Consider the following 23,176-nt stretch of genomic DNA (forward strand, 5'->3'; position numbering starts at 1 on the left):
TACTGAAGGCTGCATTTCTATTGACATCTGATTTCGTGTTTGACAGTTTCGAAGAGAAATGGGTACAAGATTCGCTTACTTTTTGTTTTTTTGTAAGGATGGACTTGAAAAATATATCCAAGCATTCTTTAGCTACAGAACCCCACTATGGCTATCAATGAAAAGACACCAGACCCTCCCACCCACCAGCTTCCCATTATTTACCTCTCTCACAGTGAACCATGGTGGCCCAGTGTTTACCTGGCTCCACAATACCTGATTTTTCTTACTCATAAGTAAAAAAATAACCATTTTACAAGGGCATGCAAGGTGTCTCGGGGAATTCACAAATACTCTAATTCACATATCTGACCATCTTCGTAACACTCCAAGGACCTGATCATCCTCCACGGTTTCTCCAAGGACCCAGAGACTTCAGTGTCTTCTCTCACCCAGGGAACATCCCTCCCACCCGTGTAAGTCAACCCAAAGGTGTTCTCTCAGTACACACATGTTCAGTGAGAGTGTATCAACCCTGAATCATACTTCTTTCCTCACTAGCGCCAATGTGCAACTGGCTCGTGCATAACAATTCTCAAATACTGAAATTGCATTTCACACCCACGCTGTTGCATCTCTGCCCACGACCCAATGCTCCCAAAAGGCTGCCTTCATCCCTATTGGCAATGTTCATTCACTGACTTTGTATTTCTCTTTCAAACTAAATTCTTAAATTCAACTATCTCTTTCCACCCAAGTAATGACTCCTCCTACTCTGTGTCCGACTCCTCAACAGTGGTCCACCACTTAGCTTGCTGTTCCTGTAATTGCTCCAATCAGAACTCTCAAATCACGTCCACGACCCTGCTCCAAACCGGTTCAGTGGTGATATTATTCAATCTTCAGTTTCTTTCCCTAGCATCTATGCCATTTTCCACTCTGTCATCTCTTATCGTATAAAGTCCAGTCTCAGAATGGTCTAGAACGTTCGTCCACACAACCGCTTTTAGAAAAGCAGGCTCGCACAACCTCATTGTTTCCAACGGACTCCAAGCCTGGTCACTCGTAGCCAATGGCGACAGACAGAAATTACAGGCACCATTACATATCTGCTTGTAAGTAGGCTTTTATATACTACAAATAATATAAGACATGAAGAAGTCCAGTGCATCTGCTGAGGCTTGCACTGGAACTTGTTCTGACTCTGCCTGCCTCACAAAATAATGAAATAAGCAGGTTGGCGGTGAGCAGCGTAATTTCCTACTGGATCTACTCTCCCCATATTGCTGCAAGCACATTAGACCTCTCTCTACAGGCAAAAGTACAACTGTTGTGGCGAGGCGGAAAAAGTAAATACCGCAGTCAGGTCGCGGCCTTTGAAGGACCATCCGTGTTGGGGTCAGATTCAGGCAGATCCTGATCCAGTGATATACTGATCTCTTGAGTGGGATTGGCAGAGGACTGAAGATGGTGGGACTGACAGCAGCAACATGCATATAATGAAGACTAGAGATGGATTAGCTTCAGGACAGCATTGTTGATTTCAGTGGGTTCTAGGAGAATCAGTCCCAGTTTCATTCACTTTCTGTTGGCTAGAATTTAGGTCCAAGGTCAAGCATTCTGCTATGGGTTTTATACCTCGCTATCATGGTTTTAGTATATACTTTCAAAGATCTTGTATCCACGATATTGACAACAATCAAATTGTCAAGGCAAGTAGATGTGGTACGCTTATTCCCCCCGTATATATTTGCCTTTTTGATACGTTGGTAGTCGATATTGCAGGTACAATATCTTTTCAAGTCAGTAATAAAAAGACTGGTGTGGCATACATTTCTGTCAAATAGTGTGCTTTGTGCGATAGGATTGCAGGAAATGGCCGACTCTGGGAGAATGTATTGTCAAGGAGTTGTCATTGATGTAGGCTAGGTGACTAGGGCCAAATGGTATCATCTATGGGCCCAAATATTGATTAGTTGTTTCTGAAGGACTGGATGGTTCTAGGACGTTCGGAGTTGTGATTGAGTGTTCGGCAATTTTGATAGTGGCAATATACAAGCTATGGGGTGAAATAAATATTCCCCTAAAACTACAGAGATATTAGATCTTATTCTGTGATGGGCCTGAATGAAATTTAGTATATTGAGATGTTGAGCTATGGTTGTTCTAGAGGAGTTTGTACCAAGTGGCATTTATGAGATGCCCTTTTTAATGCTATATTTTTTTATATTAAGGAATTGCGAGCATACCATTTGGAAGGAATCAAAATGTGCATGCAGGTGCATCTCAGGAAGCTCTGGATACATTGGAAGAGCATGAGGGTCTTAAGGTACCTTTGATTCTTGTGCCATTTAAGGCTTGATCTGCTCAGGACAGTGCTTTGTGTTTAAAGATTTGGACCTACTGGATAATCGAGAGATCGCTTCAGTTTTTCTAAGGTGCCTTACAGATTTGTGGTTGAAACAATGCTGTTTGTTACTGGTGAAGGTTGAGGACTAGATCAGTGAGGTACAATAGGTTTATGGCTTGTCTGTTCCTTTAGCGAGAAGGTTGTTTGGAAGTGCCGTGGTGGGTTTACAGATTAGAAGTCTTTGAGGTGGAATTCTGCAAGAGATTTGCGGCCATTAGGAAAGTTTTTGAGTAAGTTTGAATAGGTTTGAAGTTATTGTGGTCCAGTGTGGCTTATGGAAAAGCTGGATACGAACTGGTTAAGCCAGAGCAGGGAGTGGTTGGTCCAGGTCGTGGGAGAAAAGTCAAAGTTTCAGTTTGTGCCTTTGAAGGGTTAGGTTCAGTTAGTATTGTATGAGGGGAGCTGATAAACAGAGTTGTCTAGTGTTTAGTTAGCAAGCAAAACAGTGGACTAATGAATGCATGACTGACTGAAAAGAAAGTGATATGGTGATCACCTGAAAGAGTGAGTTGATCATGTGAGAGAGTGAAGCAGCAAATGGGTGAGTGTGATTGATTTGTTGAGCAAGTGATTGAGTGAATTATTAATTAAGCAAGTTGTTGAGAAAGATATTGTGTAAACCAATTAATAGGAAAATGGGTGATTGAATAAATAGAGGAGTGTAACTTTATTCACTCTCTTAGTCCATTGATGAATAAGTTGAGCCAAGCAAGACAAACTCATCTAGCGTAGAGTAAGCATGGGAAAGTATGGGCTATTGACTGCGTAACTGAATGAAAAAGTGAGTAGGGCGTTGATGACAGAGAGATCACCTGATAGAATAAGTCAATGATTGAGTTCCTGATCAAGGCAGAGTGAATGAGTGAGGGTGTGTGATTTACTGAGCTAGTGAATGAATGAGTTCATTAAGCAAAGTGAGGAGATATTGATTGGCAAAGCAATGAATAGGATAGTGAGTAAATGAATAGTTATGTATACAAATAAACATCTGAGTACATTGATTAGTAATTGAATGAGTGTAAAACAAGTAAGCAGGTAGTAGACTGAATGAGCAAGTGGGAGATTTGTCAGATGACAAAGCGAGTCAGTGATTGGGTCAGAAATTAGTGTATTTGTGTGTGAGGAAGAGAGCAACAATACAGCATATTAAATGTATGTGTTATTAACTGATAAAATATTGTAGATGTTTATTGAGGAAGTTAGATCTTTGTTGGATAGGAGCATATCACCAAGGTAGCTTCAAGATACTAGTTACACTAGGATGCAGTACACCTGGCTGGAAGCCAGGACAAGAGTTGAGTGTGGTTTAACAGGTTGAATCCTGTGAACTAATAGCAGTGCCCAGGTCTTGATTAGTACCTGAATCTAAGTTGATCCTCTTTCCAAATTGAAGCATTGGTGGACTCCTTTCAGAGGTAGAAGTGGATGATATATCTGCCTTGGCCCTTCTCTGAAAGAGAGGCTCTTCTAATGTGCTTTCATTAGCTGAGCTTTGAAGAACCACTAAGCTCACATGTCATTTGTTCCTCTGACTTGCCAAGGGTTTAGCTAATATAACGACTTTGTAATTGGAGGTTTTTAATCAGCTCTTCATGAGCTGTTCTGCAGAGCACCACATTTAGTTGAAGTTCCAAAACAGGAACAAATAGGGAACTGATGGGCTTGGAGTCTGTTGGAATCTGTACGTTGTCCTCTTAATTGATACATATTGATGAAGTAAACCTTACTCCTCGTCATGGTAGTACTGGGAGGGACAGGCGTATCAGTAACATTGCATGTATCGAAGAATGAGGTAACGGATATTAAATTAGTAGTGCGGTGTTTACCATTCTTAGTCTTAATCCAACGCATGCACAAAGTGTAATATCTGGCACAAATGGAAGGTGAAGGTTGAGGCAGGGAGTATTACCCACAAGCTACATCCATCCTCTCTTTACATTGCCTTTGGGACTTTCTGTTCACATGGTCTTGTGTCAGGTTTACCACTGTAGAATGGGAGGTGGAGAACTCGCAGTGCATTCTTCATGCCATACTTCATCTATTTGTGCCAAACAAATTAATTCTGGCTGACCACTCAAACAGGTTTATGTGTTTGGCCCAAAAGCTGAAAGTTGCTCGAAGATCTTCTGAAATATATCTCTCCATCTCCCTACTCTAATCCAAGCCTGACCCAAATAGACGTGTGGAATCCCAAAATATCTCCTTGTAGACACTATGTCTCTCAGATGCTGACTTCCTGTGGTCCTGAAGCAACTGGAGTTCAGGAGGTCCTTGTGGGAAACAAGGATGCACCATTAGCTCTACATATTGTAGAGGTTTGTGCCACTTCTTTCCAAACTGCTGCACTGGGAAAGATGATGTGGTTACATGAGAAGGAATTAAAAGCTCACCTAGAACTGCAGGTGATCTGAAACCTTTTGCAGTCCACCCTCTTAACTCACTTCTGCTCCCCAAGATCAAAGCAAGGTAGGGAATCATGCTGAATGTGTAGGTTCTGCCACCAGATATAATCTCGAAATAAGAAAATAAAAACAGGTATTTGACCAGTTTTCCACTCATCCTAGCGACTACCTCTCCTGAGTCGCACAAACCTCTGACTTCTCTAACAAAGTTGGTGGAATCCTACACCAAAATACTTTTAAAGCTTTGTGTGTGTTTGTGATGGAGTAAGTGGTAAAACGTAGAGGCATTTTGCAATGTAAACAAGTGGCACAGTTGTGATTCCCTCAAAAAGTCTGCCGCCATGTTTCTCTGCCCTTCCTCGGTCAATCATGGTAACCCTCTAACATGCATTTTTTCCACTAGCCATTCTTCTAACCTTTCACTAAATTATAGAAAGGCGGGTCATGTGCTCCTTCACATTCATCCCACCCTTGAGTTCCTACTGGAAACGGAATGATGAATTCCCAAGCGTGGCCAGCACCCACCTGCTTACCACAAAAAGGCAGTGGTGAGCCACTCAAAAGGGCATCTGATGGCACAACTCAGTGATAGGCAGGCCTACAAGTGAAACAAATACAGTTAGTGTGGAGGAAGGGTTGATTACAGACCCCAAGTATCTGATAACCTCACACAGCCAGAACCCCTTTCCAGAAAACAGCAGCCTGGGTTGTCTTCCATGTTCAAAATTTCAGCACAGAGACCACAACACAGAAGACGAGAGAGATGAGGTGGGGAAATTTACAGCCCCTCGCTGGAACATGGGATGAGGCGGAGCCCGACAAGGTGCGTGCTGTACACGTGGAGCTTTTCCCTGGGAGTGCAGGACATGTGCACCCCTGTTTTTGCCATGTGGTGGCATTTGGCAGGTCGGGGACCCTGGCGTCTCTCCCTCCTGGGATGAGTCTCTCATTTGGATGGTCAGTGCTGGGTGAAGATTAAAGGCGACATCTTCCACACGTTGGTCAGTGCCCCAAGGCCGCTTACTCAATCACCATGCAGTGCGGCAGGTGCTGGGAGAAATACTTGAAGAGCTCTGGACTAGCTCCTGGGCAGTTGGTCAGTTCAAGCTCCTCAAGGTCTTGGAGCTGGACCAGCCCTGACATGCCGGTGGTAGTGAGCAGGGGGCAACCTGAAAGCAGAAAAGAGGAAAGTAGATTCAACAATTAATACCTAAAACGTACAATCCCTCAGATCCTGGTCCCATACTTAACAGAACACAGATACATTATAATTGCATCTTTTCACAGCCAAATTCTTGCTTTATTCAATGTCTTGCACAGAATGGATCACGTTTCTAGGTAGCCAACAAATCCCAATTGCAAGGTAATGGAGAGATTATGGGATTTAAACAAAAATACAGCTCTCACATACTTCACTGAAATATACTAGGGAATGCTCCTCCCTTACATGGAGTGGAAGACTTTTTAAAGCTTTGGCCCAGGCACAAAATGTACAAGAAATTATTGGGAATAAGAAGTCTCCAAAATAGAGTGACCGAAAAGGACGGCACCAAGAATTCTTGTCAGCTTAATTTTTTAGGTGCTGAGCCAGTAAGGCACTTATGACGCAGTGAAGATGCTGAATTCTGCTCACTGACAACCAGTTTAGTCTTTGTGAGATGTGAGACTGGTGCATCTCCTCAGGCGCAATATTAGCCAAACTGCAGCATTCTGGGCTCTCTGGAGGCATAATATTTCTGTTTCTAGAAGGCCCTTTTTACATTTTGTTTCCATAGTGAAGTTTAAAATTGCTAAGTACTGCACCAGTAACCTTCTTTAGGAATATGACAGAGGGATATTTGTAGATGCCGCAATCTTGGCAACAGTGAAGCCCAGATTTGGGTCGGCATGGCAGAGGACACCAGCATTTCTGAATGTGTCATAAAAAAATGAAAAGGCACACCTCACAATGTGGGATGATGGGAACAATATTTCAGGAAGGACTATAGATGTGTGAGTCCTAATAGCATCACTAGAACCCAGGTTGTCCAAATGTCCAACTGACGTAAAGCCCCTAAGGTCAGACTCCATTTTGAGTAGGCCTGTCTCTCTTGGATAATGGGAGTTGCTATTTTCTCAATTATAGGCAATGAGAGTCACCATTCTCTTCAATTTATGTAGAATCGATGTCATGTCTGCCATTGATGCAATGTTGCCTGACCTTATCGTTCCAAGTACTGTGAAAGTGTCAAGCCATTTAGACTGTGACATAGATATCACACCTGATACATCATCTGGGACAAGTGTCTAGTTATCGTAATATCGAAGTCAAATAAGAGTAAACACATATATGCAGCCAAAGTAGTGTGGTCCAAATTGACTTCCATTTACCTCATATGTTCGTAAGGATACTTCTGGGATGCACTTAATCTATGTCAGACATTCCAACATTTATGTCAGAAATCCCAATATCTGATAAAATACAAGGACTGCTTGCAGTCTTTAATAAGATTTGATACATAAAAGAACTCCCCTTGAACATTTGTCAGGAGAGGTCCTTGGCCCAGACAAGATACTGCCAGAGAAGGTCTTGACTGCTGCCAGCAGTCAAGAAGATGCTACATCGCATTGATGCAGGTAACGAGCTGAGCCAAGGAGAAACTTTGCTGCTGAGGCGTGTTTTTTCCTTTCACAGGGAACACTGCCTTCACGCCTCTAATAATCACAGCTTCTGCTGTCAGCAAGTTATGCAGTGCGTTGTTTCACTTTCAAAGTCTAGAGTGCAAGTTCTATTTTCCATGCTCACCTAGTGTAGCGCATTGAAGTAGGTTTTAGGGTGATAGACTTTTAGATGACATTAACCATGTTAGAAATGTTTATTTTATTCTTGTTATTCTCACAGTGCATTCTCACTGTTTTTATGATATTCTGTGTGGTGGTTTTAGATGTAATGAGAAACAAGTTCACCCTGTTGCAATAAATGCTTTTAGTTAAAAGTGCCTATTCTTCTTAGCATCATTTGTGTATGGGATATTGTGATGGGCGAAACAGGTTTGTTTGTTTATTTGGTGTCCCAGACTTCGGTCTAGGGAATGTTAGAACTCCAAAGCAATTATATTACTTCAACACTGTATTGGGTTGGGTTCCGCAGGGCTACAATAACTTGTCTTTCACATTCAGTGCTGGTGCATTGAACCTAGTTCACACCTTTGACTCGTGGGTGGGAAAGAAAACCTTGTAGAGCTACACCTGATTCATAGTATAAGCAACAGTTGGTGGCCAACTTGAGGCCCGTGTCTTTCGGTTCAGTCTTGATACTTTCAATATTCACACACACATGAACCATTATTACGTTATTATGGAGACGCCCGTAGTCATTTTGGTTAGCTCCTACTGAGAATAAGGGAGAGTCTATGTCTGTAGGTTTGTCAAGCTTGACTCATAAAAGGTTATTCCATACTCTGTGGATTTTCTAATTCTTTGATTCTATTTTCAATTGAATCCATTCTTCATGGTGGCACCTATTGTGATAGGAGCGAATTACAAAGAAGTCGTCAATCAACATCTCAAGTCACGAGGTGTCCCTGATGGGGTGGTGTCAGTTACGTTTGTAATAGCTGCACATGTGGCATATGTCTTTGAGACGTTTTACTCGTGGGTGGAGTTTGAGCCTCTTGATGCAGGAGCAGAGCAGTTTCAAGCTTAAAAAGCAGTGCCACCACCAACATACAGGGCTTAACAAGATTTGAAAATCCCTTTGATTTACCAGCAACTCCAGAACCGATTTGCTGGTCAATTGCCACATACGCACAGAAATGTCCATTTGGGGTCCCCTGAGCAATGAAGGGGCTGCATAGCCAGTCTTGGCTGGTAACAAACCCATTCCGCGCCTTGACAACTTTGCACTCGCTGTGGTAATAGGAATTTCAAATTACGCAGTAGCCTTATAAAGGAGCCTTCTACAATTTGTTCAACATACACTGAGCTCCAGACCTGCTCTCGCAGCGGGACCAGCTGCTCAAAGATAAGTACAATCTATTAGACCACAGACTATTAACGCTATCATGGGGAAAAGTGCCCATGAAGCATAACGAAATAGCTTTCTGCTTGCTCTTTAAACCAACCAATTAGAAGCAGTGTATCCATAGACTTCACCCCAAGATAAACATAGAATACTGACCATGCGTCTTCCTGCCATCCGTAGAGAAGATTAACACCTGCATGCATTTGCACCAGCACACATGGCACGCTGTCATTGGCAGTTCTCCCTGATGTACTTAAACAAATGCAGAACGAACACCGAGCTGCACCAGTTCTGTACTTAGGAATGAAGTTAATTGGGAATTTCTCCAGCCTCCTCTATCATCCTGAGCAACATTAAAGGAGAAGCTTTGGTTCTGGCCATTCGCCAGAGACTGGAAGCAGTTCCAGATCAAGAATTGGAACTACCAAAAATAATTGCGGAAGTGTATACGTCTGTGGGACGTGGTACATTAGGTACACAACCTGTTAAGTCACATTTAAAACCTAAAAATTACAATGAGTGTTCCATTCAAGAAAAATTTGCAAAGGTGGGTAGGAAGAAACAGAGGAAGAAAGAGAAAAAACTGATTGGATCACCCATTTCTCTGGAATCTAGTAGGGGTGGTTACAATATAAGGGACTGCATAAAATGTAAAAAAACTGAACGGTATAAGTATTCTGATAGCGGCTCTTCACATTCTTTTCAGGATACTGGCGGGAAACCAGCAGAGTGAGGGGTTATTGATCTGAGTGCCAAAAAAGGAGGAGTATAACAGGAAAAGTGAATCAGGATGCAAGACTAACATCTGAGGGAGGAGAAAGGATTGGACTCTAAAACTCCGTTAAAGAAGAAGAAAGCAGAAGGACTTTCTAAGAAACATGCTGATACAAAACAGGACTTGGGTGAGAGCGCTTCTAGATAACACAGCAGAAGTCCCAATAGTGTTCCAGAGGTTTCTGGATGTGAATCCAACTGATGACTTTATACAAATTGAGACTCCAGATAAACATTTAAATCCTTCTGATGGGGTTTATAATTTATGTTTAGTATAAACAAGGGAACCCGCAAGGTAGGAAGGACCCTGGGTATCAACTAGTTATGAAAAACAATTGGTCCTTCAAACATTTCAATTCAATTAACAATAAATATAGACCAGAATCAGTACTATATTGTATATAAAGATGTCCAGCCGGACACTTAATTTAATGGATCAAAGTAATTAGTAGTGATCAAACACAAAGTAATCGAGTGGGACACAGTCCTGTATCCTACAAGAACAAACAAAAGACATTCACAAAGGAACATACATTTTTTCAGGCAAAACAGGGAAAAGCTTTTCGCCAATACAAATAATCTGGGCAAGCTTTTTGAGTAAACAGCTGTTGCACTGGTTTTAACAAATCAGTTTAACGTGCAAGCTGTTTAGAAAGTCGACGACGTTTCGATCCATAACTAGATACTTGGATCATCATCAGGACAGGGAAATGAGCAAGCTTGAAATTATACGCTGCCTAGGTGAAATGTCAAGAACGTTTTTTAAGAAAACCTGAATGACAATGCGGCGTCGCCATGTATGGTTTGGCCGAGTGGCGTCCGATTTGGCAGGGCCCTGGCTAGGTGCCGATCACACATACAGCCGGTAGCGTTAAGTGGTTTAGACTTGATCACGATCAGGATCGCTTGGATGATGATTGTTTGTTCTTGTAGGATACAGGACTGTGTCCCACTCGATTACTTTGTGTTTGATCATTACTAATTACTTTGATCTATTAAATTAAGTGTCCGGCTGGACATCTTTATATACAATATAGTACTGATTCTGGTCTATATTTATTGTTAATTGAATTGAAATGTTTGAAGGACCAATTGTTTTTCATAAACAGGGTTTATAATTTAAACATACAAATTAAAGGGGATATACCAGGTCCTATTAAAGCAATCTTCTGGTAGCAGTTGTCCGGTAATTATCAACCTTGCTGAAGAGGACTGGCTTCCAGTCTTTATTAGGGAAGCGTCCCAAGGGGAGGAAGTTATAATGGGAGCTTTTTTCTCCAATAGTACCTGAATACGTCAGGGAAATCGATACCAGTCAATGGGCCGTAAGATAGTGTCAGGCAATATACAGAAACTAAGCAGGATGGGATAAGCACTCTATTCCACATGGCATTTCCTTTTGCATTGAACCTCGAGTACAACCTCTATATCCTCTTAAACCAAATGCGAAGCGTAGTATTAAAGCAATATTAGATACGTTGCAATACCAAGGCATAATAGGGCCTTGTCTGTCACCAATTAACAAGCCTGGTTTCCAGTCTCTAAACCAGACGGATCCTGTAGGATAGTTTTAGACTATAGTATTCTAAATTTGCATTTACGGACCTATGTGGGGCAAAATGCTCATAGCACAGGTTCGATGACCAACCTGGTGTGGAAAAAATACAAAATGACCTTGGACATTTCCAATGAAAACATGGCGCCTAAAAGTATTTACCTACCTTTAGTTTCTACGAAGTGCAAGTCTCATTTTGATGTGAACCTATTATGGAGATCTTGCAACTAGATCCTGAGATATTGTCATACATTGATATCAATTTTACAGATGATGATTTGGATATACACCTGACTAGGGTGGACAGAATTGTGACCATATTAATATCACATAGATACAGGATTAACTTTAAAAAGTCAAATATTGCCTACCAGACAGTGAGTTTTTTAGGGTAAGCCTTACATTGGCTTCCTATCCAGCGTCGAGTTGAATTTAAGGCCTTATGTTTGGTCCACAAGGCTTTTTATGGTGGAGGAGCTAAGGCTATTCAAAGAATGTTTAGACCCTATACCCCCGCTCGCTCATTAAGCTCCAGTACACTGGGTCTTCTCCATACTGATAGGATTAGGAAGGTGAGATGGGGTGGGAGAGCTTTCTCCCACTGCGCAGCGAAGCTATGGAACTCATTGCCAACAGCCATGCGTATCCAATCAAACAGACTAGCATTTAGGAAAGAATTGAAGACCTGGCTGTTTGCTATAACATAGGCGATTGATGCAGGCCGTAATACTTGTACTCACCCTAGCGCCAAGACACCACGGCATTCGAGCGCTCTAGAAGCACATATCCTATCCTATCCAGTGAGGGCAAGAGTTTAGCTCCTGATTTTCTTAAGAAGTGTGCTACCTTACAGTCTACAGGTATTTAGAAGTTGCAATCCCTTCTGGGATTTCTCAACTTTGGGCATACTTACTTGCCGCACTCCACTGAGTGAGTGAAGCCCTTGTATGAATTTATTTCTCCCTGTTTTCATCAAAACAGTGGACAAACAAACACACTGATATCTTGGGTGCACTACAAGCAGACATGCTAGAGAGTAAATATTGTAAATAAGACCAACCTAGTTATCAAAGTCATACCAAGTCACCCGGGTTAAGTACTCCGCAGTCTGCGTGGCAGTACAAGTGTGTTGAAAGATGGTGAATTCCATCCACAGCGCACCCACACTAAAATCTTAGGTGATAGCACTGTGCAATTTTCAGAACTTCATGCCCCGTTACCTGCATTACAAAGGTCTGACTCGCCAGTTCCCACACTCATTGTGCCCGACTTATCCTTCTGTGTGCAAGTTTACAAAGCTGACTTGCAACATTGGCGTTTGAAAGGATTCAAAGGGAAAATCTATAAAGAGTAAACAGCTTTTGGTAAAGGTAGCAGTCCTACAAGATAAGCTTCCATTGAGCCATGCGAGGCCCACTGTGGCCATCAGCGTGATGACATTCTCGCAAAAGGGAACTGCACGGCTGATTTTAGCTGTGAAGGCTGCAAAATTAGACTGTTAGAGTAGCAGTCCTAGCCCAAATTCAAACAAAGATAGATATCGATATCCTAACAGAAATACACTCAAGTAAGCAAGGTAGAAAGTCTCCCACAGGATTTCCTCCTAAATACTCTTACATCCTTAATTCAGATTATACTCCTGGAGTCTAACTACCCAGAGTGGGAGACAGAATAATACCTAATAAAATGTCCAGATTACATTTAATCAAAAGTTCATGTGAGATTGTTATCTGCTCACACAGGGGTCAGTGCAGCCGTAGCTATATTGCAGCAACACTACTGGTGGCCTGGTTTATATAAACCGGCTAGAGAATATGTTAGACGATGCGACATTTGTCAAAAGAGTAAGCCTTCGACTGTCAAGAGACCCTCACCAACTCCTCTCATAGTCTCTAAGAACCGTTTCAGGTGATTTATTTATGCACAATGGTCCAATAAATTCTGTTAACCAATAAAAGTATACATTGGTGTCAATCAATTCATGTTCTCAATTTCTATGAGTGTGGCCAAAAAACAATGCAAGTGCTCCAGCAGACATAATGGATTTTTCAGTGTCTGGTAGCGATAGGGGCAGTTCATTCATTAGCAGTCCTGAGTTTGCCTCCAAGGCTTACAAGGATTCAATGTCTGCTCTGGGATTTTGTCAGCAATTGAATAACTTGTTTAGGGCAGAGTCCAGTGGTCTAGTCGAATGTGATAACGGCATTATTAAACAAGCCTTGACTACTAGTGTACTAAGTTCAGGTCTTAGTTGGTACCATAATGTGTATGGAGTCCTTAAATACATTGCCTAGACTAGTATTGGGAGGCCGTACTCCATACAAGGAACTATTTGGTGTTCCTATATATGTGCTTGGCTTAGATAACCCTGGAAAGGAGGTGGATGAAGATAACCTTGACTTGGAGACATTTTTGAATGTTTTGTAGAGTATCCAAGAAATCAGAGACAAGCTGTCTAGTACGAACCACTCCGATGATGCCACCTGTGAAGAAAAGGTTCCCAAGGTTAGGGATCTGGTTTGGAAAAAGCCGACAAGCACACTTTTGAACCATCATTCAGATCACACGTATCAGTTATTGGGGTAAATGACAACAGAACTGTCATCCTGCGTCCTTTCTCTGGTTCAAGGAGAAACAGGTGTCCATCAACCACGTGAAAAAGCATTTTGTGGCTGATCCTCTACAGCAGACCATTGCAGACACCAAGAAAGATTCAGAATAGAACCTCAGCTTCTTTCTACTCTAAATCATCACTTGAACAAAACATAACATTACTAGCTCGAGTTCCCAGCTGGGGGTATTAAAGAACACTGTGCCTGCAATTCTACTTAGAGCATTAAGTTACACAGATTAATCTGAGGCTGCCATCACTACAATTGCTACTGTTCAATGCAATTCCATGGCGTTCTATGACCTTACTCAACAATTTGATTCTGTATATTGTACAGAGGACTTTTCAACATGCTCTACAGTCACTCCACACCAGAGATTGTGCTCATCAATGGTTTTGTAACAGGTACTTGGTTCCACTTTGGTCCTACGCCTGGATCACTTTGGGAACTTTTCATTTTTATCATGTGATTCTCTATAATGATCTTCGGTCTACTACTGAATAGACATTTTTGTTCCTGCAAGAACAATTACACCACCTGTGGTTCATGAACTATACCCACACTCCTTATCCTACACATCATGGAGATATCTCTACGCTGCAAACATCACAGCTTAGCCTGTGCCCTGGGCATAGTATGGGAAAAAGTTCCATACCAAATAATGGGACCTACTGAGACATTGCAATTACCTATACGAAAGTCAATTTGTCTCTGTTCGATAACTGGCACTTTCAAATGAATAAGTCAGACTCCGACTTAAATGATATGATCCAAAATGATATTTTACTCATTTCCCTACTGAAAGTTGAGCCTTTTGGACATGTGATTCCGACACCTGCATACTTTGTTTTCTTTCCAACAGTCTTGGACCTGGACCTAAAGCTAATAGTCCCGATCCACGTTATAACGCAGAAACACTTGCAATAGTCACTACATATAGTGTAGGTAAATTATGCCAACGATGATTAGAATGTTTGAGTTTTTCAGCTGTGAAAGAGCATTTTTCTCTAATTAAAAGAAATCATGGAGGTTTCTGATTTTCTACTAGGCCCACGTCCTACTAGAATGAAAATATTGCTGTCAACATGAGTATATGCCATTTCCAATGTGCTGAACAAATACTCCGAAAAATAAGCTGCTGAAAGAATTTGGCGCACAGATCATAAAAAAATTGCAAACAATTTTTAATGTTGTCGACAATGGGATGCACATGCTTTCCTAAAGAGTGTACTTATTAAACCGTATTCTGACCTCAGACTTAGAGCAAATAAAAGGGGATTTGGGGTTATTACAACATTGACAATCTCAGTTGAGAGTTATAATACAAAGAAGCTGGGCATTAAAAACAACTCTGTCAGGTTTTATGCCTTGGCAACTTGTAAATGAAACAGTTATTTTTGAACCGTATAATTTAACATTAACATAGAAAATAATGGCAAAGAAAAAATCCACATATACTCTTGAGTTTTGAGCAAATGGAAGAAGCACCGTTTTTAGTTAGTGATACACTACCAGTGACATGTTTAATACAAAGTATAATTTCTTTAACGATTACAATGTTCCATTTCCACAACTGCCAAAAATATAAATCTGTAGGTTTGTATGACACCATGCACAATTCACTCATGCTCAATTGTACCATTTATGAAAATGTATTTTTTTTTACATGTGTTTAAATGAAAATTAAGATGACCCTGTGTATATCAGTACCGCAAACTGTAGAAAGCCCCTGGGACACTCCCTTCTGTGTGATACTATATTGTTGCATGAAATGTGCAGCCCTTTGAATGCCAGGGGTAGGTTGTGTTTTATCGGTAACTCCCATTTCATCTATCCCCCCACACACCATGAACTATTGAATAATGCTTCTCATTTATTTGTAACAAATCTAACTTGTTGTGGGTTGGGACCTGGCCAGCCATGTGTGATTACAGTTTCAAAAACAATACAGTGTTGTTGCAGGACCTTGTACCCGCCACCTCAAAAATATCATTAGAAATATTCCTGGGCCTAGTATTGATATGAAGGACATACATTTTGAAGACTTGAACAAATTATTGTCTGTTCGGTTAAAAAAATAAGTCACTTTGGCTTCTGCAACTGAACTATAATATCTGCAAACAGCCAGAACTGCTTCAGAGAGTCAAAGGCTGTTACACACACCATATGTCACTGACACAATTTGCTTATTTATTACAAACGATATTCAACTCATCTTTCACAACTGGTGTTGTGCATCTTTTTAAGAGCACTGGATCTGGACTGGAGACCGGATTTAAAGCAATATTTGGACTGATACCATAGTTTTGTATTATTTGTTCTCCTGCCAGTTTGGAGGTTTTCCAACCATCTTAGTGCTGATCAGCTGCAGTATTGTCATCTTTCTTCTGCCTCGACAAGGAAGCCAGCAATACGGAGTACATGTATCCAGCTGAACAAAGATGCAGAGCAACTCTAGCACATTATTTGAGACATGATTGGCTTTCCGAACTTAGCAAAAACTGGATGCTATCATTTCACAAAATGGACACCACCGCAGTGAATCCTTTGTTCTGGTGCATAAACAGTCCAACTGAAATGATTTTAGATGTACATCTGGAACAGCCACCAGTATCTTATCTTGATATGAATGCTATGCTGAAACCACTAAAAGAGCACCAGAGACCATGCCAAGCAATGCATCTCTCCCTTCTACAGGATGCTGATTATGACCGCTTCACCAGTGACACTTTTCAATGCAACACTCGATGATCGGCTTGATTCTTTGTTGATGTTCGAGCTTCCAAAGGAAGAATTTCCAACATTTCTGAGTGTCTCAGACGAGCAACTAATTGCTGGTCCATCAAATTTGAGCACGACAAGACCTGTGCGTTATTTGGTTTCTCTAAGAACCATACATGTGCAATGGCGATGACATCGCCATATCCTCTGATGAGGATTGAAATCAACATCTAAGTCAGAGAAACGCATCCAACTTTTGTACCACAGAGACTGTACTAGAAAAGGAGGAAGGACACCGCATGCGAGTTCTCGCCAGCAGGCTAGCATCTGGAGAGGCTGCAAGCAGGCATGCAACATTGTTTAAATGGGTTGGGCAAGGTCCTGGTGTGGTTTGCAAGTTGTTGCCTGACTGGCCTGACCACATAGTTAGTGTTCTCCCTTTTATTTGATCAAATTTGTAGCTCCTGATACGGAAACCCGCTTCTATGGCTGTTGGATTTTTAAGGAACATTTGTGATTTATAAGCCGGCATTATTCTTTACGCTCTTTCTAGTGTTTGGCAGTCACACGGGTGGGGGACGGGCTGCTTAGCATTTGGAGTTATCTCCTATTACCCTTAAGTTTGTATTTCCAGCGAGGCGGGCTTATTGTGTTTTGTTTTCTGCAATTGTGACTGCTCACTGTCCCCAGAGCCTGCAGCACCCCCTTGGCCTTCTCCCTTTCTCTGCCTCTTAACACGGGGAAAAAGTAAATCACTAGACGCCAGTTTGTTTCTAGTCCCCCTGTAAAGTGCACTTCAATTGACGGAATGTTGGACTGAGTCACGGGGGTCATTAGCACCAAGATTCCTTTGACTGAGAGGCGGATTTCCATGAACTTGGGCTCGGCTGTGGCCGTCTCTAATAATGAGATATTAATTGGCTCTCATTCTGAGCCTGCACATAGGTTGACTGGGTAAACTCCTCCTGCGGCTGCTGCTACATTACTATAGTACAATATGCACAACTGGCAAAACTCCTTGCATCACCAACTCTCCTATTATGGTAGAGAGTAGTGCTAATATCAACAGCCCTCACCTTCAACTACTAACTACCAAGAGGGAATAAAGGGGGGCTCTTAACAGGCATGGGTTGACCCTCTCCTTCACCAACCAGGCCAGCTAGATTGTGGACAGTATTCAAGCTCCTGCGGCTCAATCCCCTGCTTCTTCACATTGCCTCCCCACGTCCTGTGTGGCAGGGATTGCGGGGGGTTCAAGCTCTAGCCAGCCTTACATCAAGCACATTATGAAGGACTACTGCACAAAATTCAGAATGTTCTTATTGGCTGAACTCTCGCCTTTGTTAGCAGACTTAAATCTATTGAATCTCAAAAAGCTACTCTCAGTTGGCCGTCAGTCCAATTAGCTGCTGTCCCTTCCCCTCCCCCTGCCTCGCCGCCCCAACAAAACTAACAATATCGGGGGTGGCGGATAAGGCTGTCGGAGGGAAGACTAGCTGTCAACTGTTTTTTTAACTGCATACCTTTGGGCTCACTGGTGCAACAGGGCTGGTAACAAGGGGGGCAAGAGGGACAAGGCTGTGTTCTGAATCCAGCAAAAAGCAGTGAAGATGGGAGAGCGTCATTGTTGCCTCCTGCTCCTTCTGTTCACGTTCTCCCCATCATCTTACTTCCTCCTGAGGCGTGTCCCTATGTGATTGTTTTATCTGGTGTTCCTCCTTTGGTAGAGAATAAGGTTGAATCATTAGAGGATTACCCATTGGTTAAATGACAATGTGGACCTGTGTGTTTGCTTTTATGATGAATGGTCCGGAGAGTGAGTTGGGTTGACCCCTCCAAGAAAAGCGTAGATGGTGATTGTGTAATTGTCAATTTTAGATTTCCTGTCCTTGTTCCTAGAGCCTTTAATGTAATGGGAACCATTTAGTTAACCATGGGTAAGGTGATATTGCTTTCATTGGGTTTCTTTTATCTGCCACATGGTAGACCTTCAGTTTCACATACGGCCCCTTAGATGCAGTTAGCACGATTTCCTGCCTCTCCAACTAGTGATCACTATGCCTCCCTGTCAGACATTCAGTAAACTGACTGACTCTCCAAGACAGCAGTGGACACACTAGAGGCTGTAGCTATGCCCGTATTTGGGGTGGAGTTGATATTAAGCCCTCGGCTGTATTTTGCAGACATAGCTGAGCAGTCTCCTCTCTCCTCCATTGCCTCAGCCCTAGGTGGTCTCGAACAGGAGCCATCTGTGGCTTCTTCCCCTAGCCTTGTTATAGATCCCCCTGTTGTGATGACTGACCGGTCTGCTAGTAAGGAGTGCAGTGGAAGGTTTTCTCTAGTATCATGGAACACAGCAGATCTTTCTGCTAAATTATTTGACCCAGATTGGGGCTATTTATTGGAAATATGACGTTACAACACATGCAATTACAACGCATGCGTTTACAACGCAGTCTTTACATCGCAACTACCATTCCATGATTTTACAACGCATGCCATTACAATGCAGTTTTAAATACTGCTTTTACAACGCATTCCATTACAATGCTTAATACATTTATGGCAACAGTAGGGTAAGTGTTGGATAGTGTACGGGGTAAAAATTAGTAAGTGTTTGGGGTAAAAATTACGATTCCCACTCCAGTGAGTGCAACAGTAGGGAAAGTGTTGGGTAATGTAGGGGTAAAAATTACTATTCGCATGTACCCCAGAACCCATACCCACCCTGATACAAACAAATCTCCATTACTTACCTTATAATGCGTTTCAATGGGATTTGTTGTAATGGTATGCGTTGTAATGGCATGCGTTGTAGTGACATGCTTTGTAATGGCATGCATTGTAATGGCTTGCATTGTAATGGCATGTGATGTAAAGGCAGTTGTGTTTTAACAGTTGCGTTGTAAAGGAGGTCGTTGTAATGACTGCGTTGTAATGGATGTTTCCCCTATTTATTGATAGGTTTGACCTGTGTGTGTTTCAGAAGACCTGAGCCACAGAAAGGGAAAATAGAGAATGTTTTCGAAGCTGCAACAAAGTTGCAATTTGCTCAACATCTGGGCATCCTTGTGGTGGCCTGTTATTATGGATTAAAACCACCCTCAGGGGGTATACTAGAGAAATTCCAGTGCAACCAGCGGATATATTGGGGCTAGAGGTTGTTGAGCCCAAGCAGGAAATCTTGGCTACTCATTAATTTTTATTATAGTATGCCCACATCTTTCAGAGTGTTTTCCCCAACTTTAGAGGATTTGGATGGCTTTAATAATTATTATCTTAAGACACATAGCTAAAATAATGTAGTCTGAATGATTTCGATTGACCTTATAGGTTCATAAGGATACGTCTGCGAAGCATACCTTGATGCACATAATCTATCTCAGACATTCCTAAATTTGTGTCAGAAATTCCAAACTCTAAGACTGAATATAGAATGACTACCCCTGGACCACTTGTCAGGAGAGGTCCTTCACCCACATTATAAAATATCTAAAATATATAAACAAATGGTATAGAGGGATCGATCTTTCTTTTGTTATCCATCAGTGAGCATTAAGACGCATAAAACACAAAACTAAACACATACATTACAAAAATAAATGGCCAATAGGACTACCTTCGAATGTATCACTAGGATTGAGAAGTGTACATTTTTAGGAAATAGTTTTAGGGGGAAATATTTTGGATGTACAATTTATTTTTGTAATGTATGTGTTTAGTTTTGTGTTTTATTCGTCTTGATGCTCACTGATGGATATTTGTGCCATAAAAAAGATTTATCTAATTTTTTATAAGAAATAGCGTGCCGCCCAAGGTAATTAACCCCTTCGATGCTGCGCAGATTCCGCCGCTGTGCTGACGGAATCTTGCGCGGGCGTGGTCATGACGGAATGGTTCCGTCATGAGCACAGCTCAACCGTGGGTCATGACGGAACCATTCCGTCATGAGCACCGAAGGGGTTAATAAACTCTTGTGCGTAAACAAAAGAAAGATCGATCCCTCTATACCATTTGTTTATATATTTTAGATGTTTCTATGCCCAGGTATGGGAGGGTCATTTGAGCATTCCCCGTAGTGTTCTTTTGGCTTCACCCACATTATTGCACAAGATACTGCTGGAGATAGTCTTGACTGCTGCCAGTGCACCAAGAAGATGCTACAACGCACTCGATGCAGATAATGAGCTGAGTACAGGAGAAAGAGAGCTGCTGCAGCCTGTGTTTTTTTCTTTCGCAGTGAACACTGCCATCACGTCACTGATAATCACAGCTTTTGCTGTCAGCAGGGTAAGTAGTGCATTTCTTCTCCCTAAGAAAGTCTAGATTGCAAGTTTTACTTACCAAGCTCTCCTAGTGCAGTATATAGAAGTAGGTTTTAGTGTGTTAGACTTTTAGATTACATTTTAACTATGTTAGAAAAGTTCATTTTATTCTCGTTATTCGCAAGGTGCATTTTGGCTGTTTTTATGATATTCTCTGTAGTTGTTTAAATGCATTGATAAACAGGTCTATTCTTCCTAGTACAATTAATGTATATGATATTGTGAAAAGCCAAACAGGTTTGTTTCTGGTACCATAGTTCCTCAGACCCGATGTAGGGATTATTAGTAACCTAAAAGCAATGATTCCACATCAACAATGTATTAGGCGACATTCCGCGGGGCTACAATAACCTGCATTCCACATTCAGCGCTGGTGCGTTGAACCTAGTTCACACGTGTCACCCATGGGTGGAAAACCAAAGCTTGTAGAACTGTGCCAGAGTTGCAGTTTACGCAACATAACCTTGATCAGGCTAGAGTTAGCTTTCCAAAAGAGGTTGACGGATTTGACACGACTAGATATGACTGAGTGTTGTCTGTGCAGGCTAGAAAACCTAAGACCCTCAACATGAATACAATTGGTCTGAGATATTATTAACCAGTAGTGGAGACAGTGCTGACACTGTGATGGTCAGGTAACTTTCTGAGTAGAAGAGAGATTGGAGCCTAGTTTCACACACTGAATATGTGTATATTTAAGAAAGAGGTCTACCACTGCAAAATCAGGATATGAAGTGCCTAGCAACATTTGTAACCTCTCCAATACCCCTACATAGATGCGCATAGGATCATGCTTCTTTGTTATTCCTGAAGTGATTATCCATGTTCCTAATTCCTAATAACACACTAACACAGTCAGTATCTCAAGTGTTCTTGAACTCACCCGCATGCAAATGTAACTGATCATGGAGATCACTCTTCCAGCTGCATGGTTTATTTTACAGCAATCCCTGCAAGGGAGTCCTCATTATCCTTGTTCTACCAGTCTATATTTTATTCTAAGTTGTCACATATACCTGTGCTAATATTACTTAAGTTAACGCGCTTTCACAGACTCATGCTCTGTGCATTTACATTACTCTTAGATATGCAAGCCTTGGTTCTCCTTCTCACTCTTGTCTTTATGATTTGTATTTTGCAAGATGTTCAGTAAATTAGCTTACTCTTATTTCTGTGACCTTACAACTTTTGTTTTGTAAGCTTTGTGTACTGCATTTATCGCTCACGAACCATGTCTTTGAAATTTTGGTAGAGTCAGTCAGTAAGCACCAATACCTGAGATGTGCTCACTGTACCTATAGCAACATGGGGACTCAGATAAGAATGATCAAGAAGTAGATGTTATAAAGGGATCAATAGGGATTTACCTACTTGTTACCAATTGGGTATCACCAATAATACTTTCCCCTTAGGAACAGGAGCATGTCCTATTCACATGTGTAGAAATGTGTATTACAACTAGCCAAATACAGGAAAATCACTAATAAAAAACAGAAAAGGATAAGACCCCTGGTCAGTGGCTGAACATTGTGCTCATAACTAAATCTCAGTAAACAATATCACATGCTTCCGGACTCACAGCAGATCACAATGTTTCCCACTTTTCGATTCCAGGTGAGCTACAAATACGAGTGTCGCACTCAACTGCAGTCATTTTTTAAAAAGATTAGAGTCTGGCTTCAGTGAAAAACGGAGCCACAGTTTCAACCTGTAGCCTTTTCTTTCCCTAATATTGTGTTCTCAGCAAAAGGACAAACTGTTAGAGTTTATGCCTGCACTGAGCACAACATGTTCATTTTTAGGTTTCGGCTGCACAGCGCTTGCGCTGTGGTTGAGAAATCTACTGTTTGTAATATAAACTTAAAAGGGACTTACATCCAGCCTCCTCTCTTTCCTGCCTTCTCATTGGTTCCTGGGCGTGCAACTTACTTTCCCTCCATTTCTTTTGGTTGTAGCATGGTTTCCTGTATTTACCAATGCTTGTTCCTCGTCTGCTTCTCTTTTTAGTTTCCTGTAGCCAAAATACTGTTAACATCTGCTGTGGTGGAACTATTTTTCCAAAAAGTTTTGCCTCTTTTTGCTTTTTACTCTTGTGGCATATTTATATAACAATTTCTCACCCGAGAGATAGTGATTGGGATAGAATCACAGGACGTTGCCCCACCAAGACTGAAACCGGGATCTCCAGCTATCGAATCAGCAGCTCTGGCCGCTGCGCCACATCCTCTCCACTCCTGTGTTATTTGTCAGGGAGCTCTTTCCTTCTTTCAAACGATGAATGATAAAAATAGCTCTTTATTCATCAGACAGTTGAAACCAATGCATTACGAATGCTTGTTGTAACTGAGTGCACTATCCTGGTGTCCACTGCGTGCACCTAATTAAGAGTGCACCA

At 41.7% G+C, this 23,176-nt stretch overlaps 1 protein-coding gene across 1 annotated transcript in view; it reads right to left on the reverse strand.

Annotated features, from left to right (window-relative positions):
* Window positions 1–209: 209 nt before the first annotated feature.
* FBXL16 (F-box and leucine rich repeat protein 16) overlaps window positions 210–23,176 on the reverse strand; it is a 254,560-nt gene continuing 231,593 nt past the window's right edge. Inside the window, exon 6 of the mRNA XM_085628344.1 lies at window positions 210–5,960. Within this exon, the coding sequence (XP_085484470.1) occupies window positions 5,812–5,960 (149 nt within the window). The 3' untranslated portion in view covers window positions 210–5,811. The remainder of the gene's footprint in view (window positions 5,961–23,176) is intronic.

Source organism: Triturus cristatus, chromosome 10 (assembly GCF_964204655.1).
Source record: "Triturus cristatus chromosome 10, aTriCri1.1, whole genome shotgun sequence".
NCBI classification, from domain to species: Eukaryota; Metazoa; Chordata; class Amphibia; order Caudata; family Salamandridae; genus Triturus; species Triturus cristatus.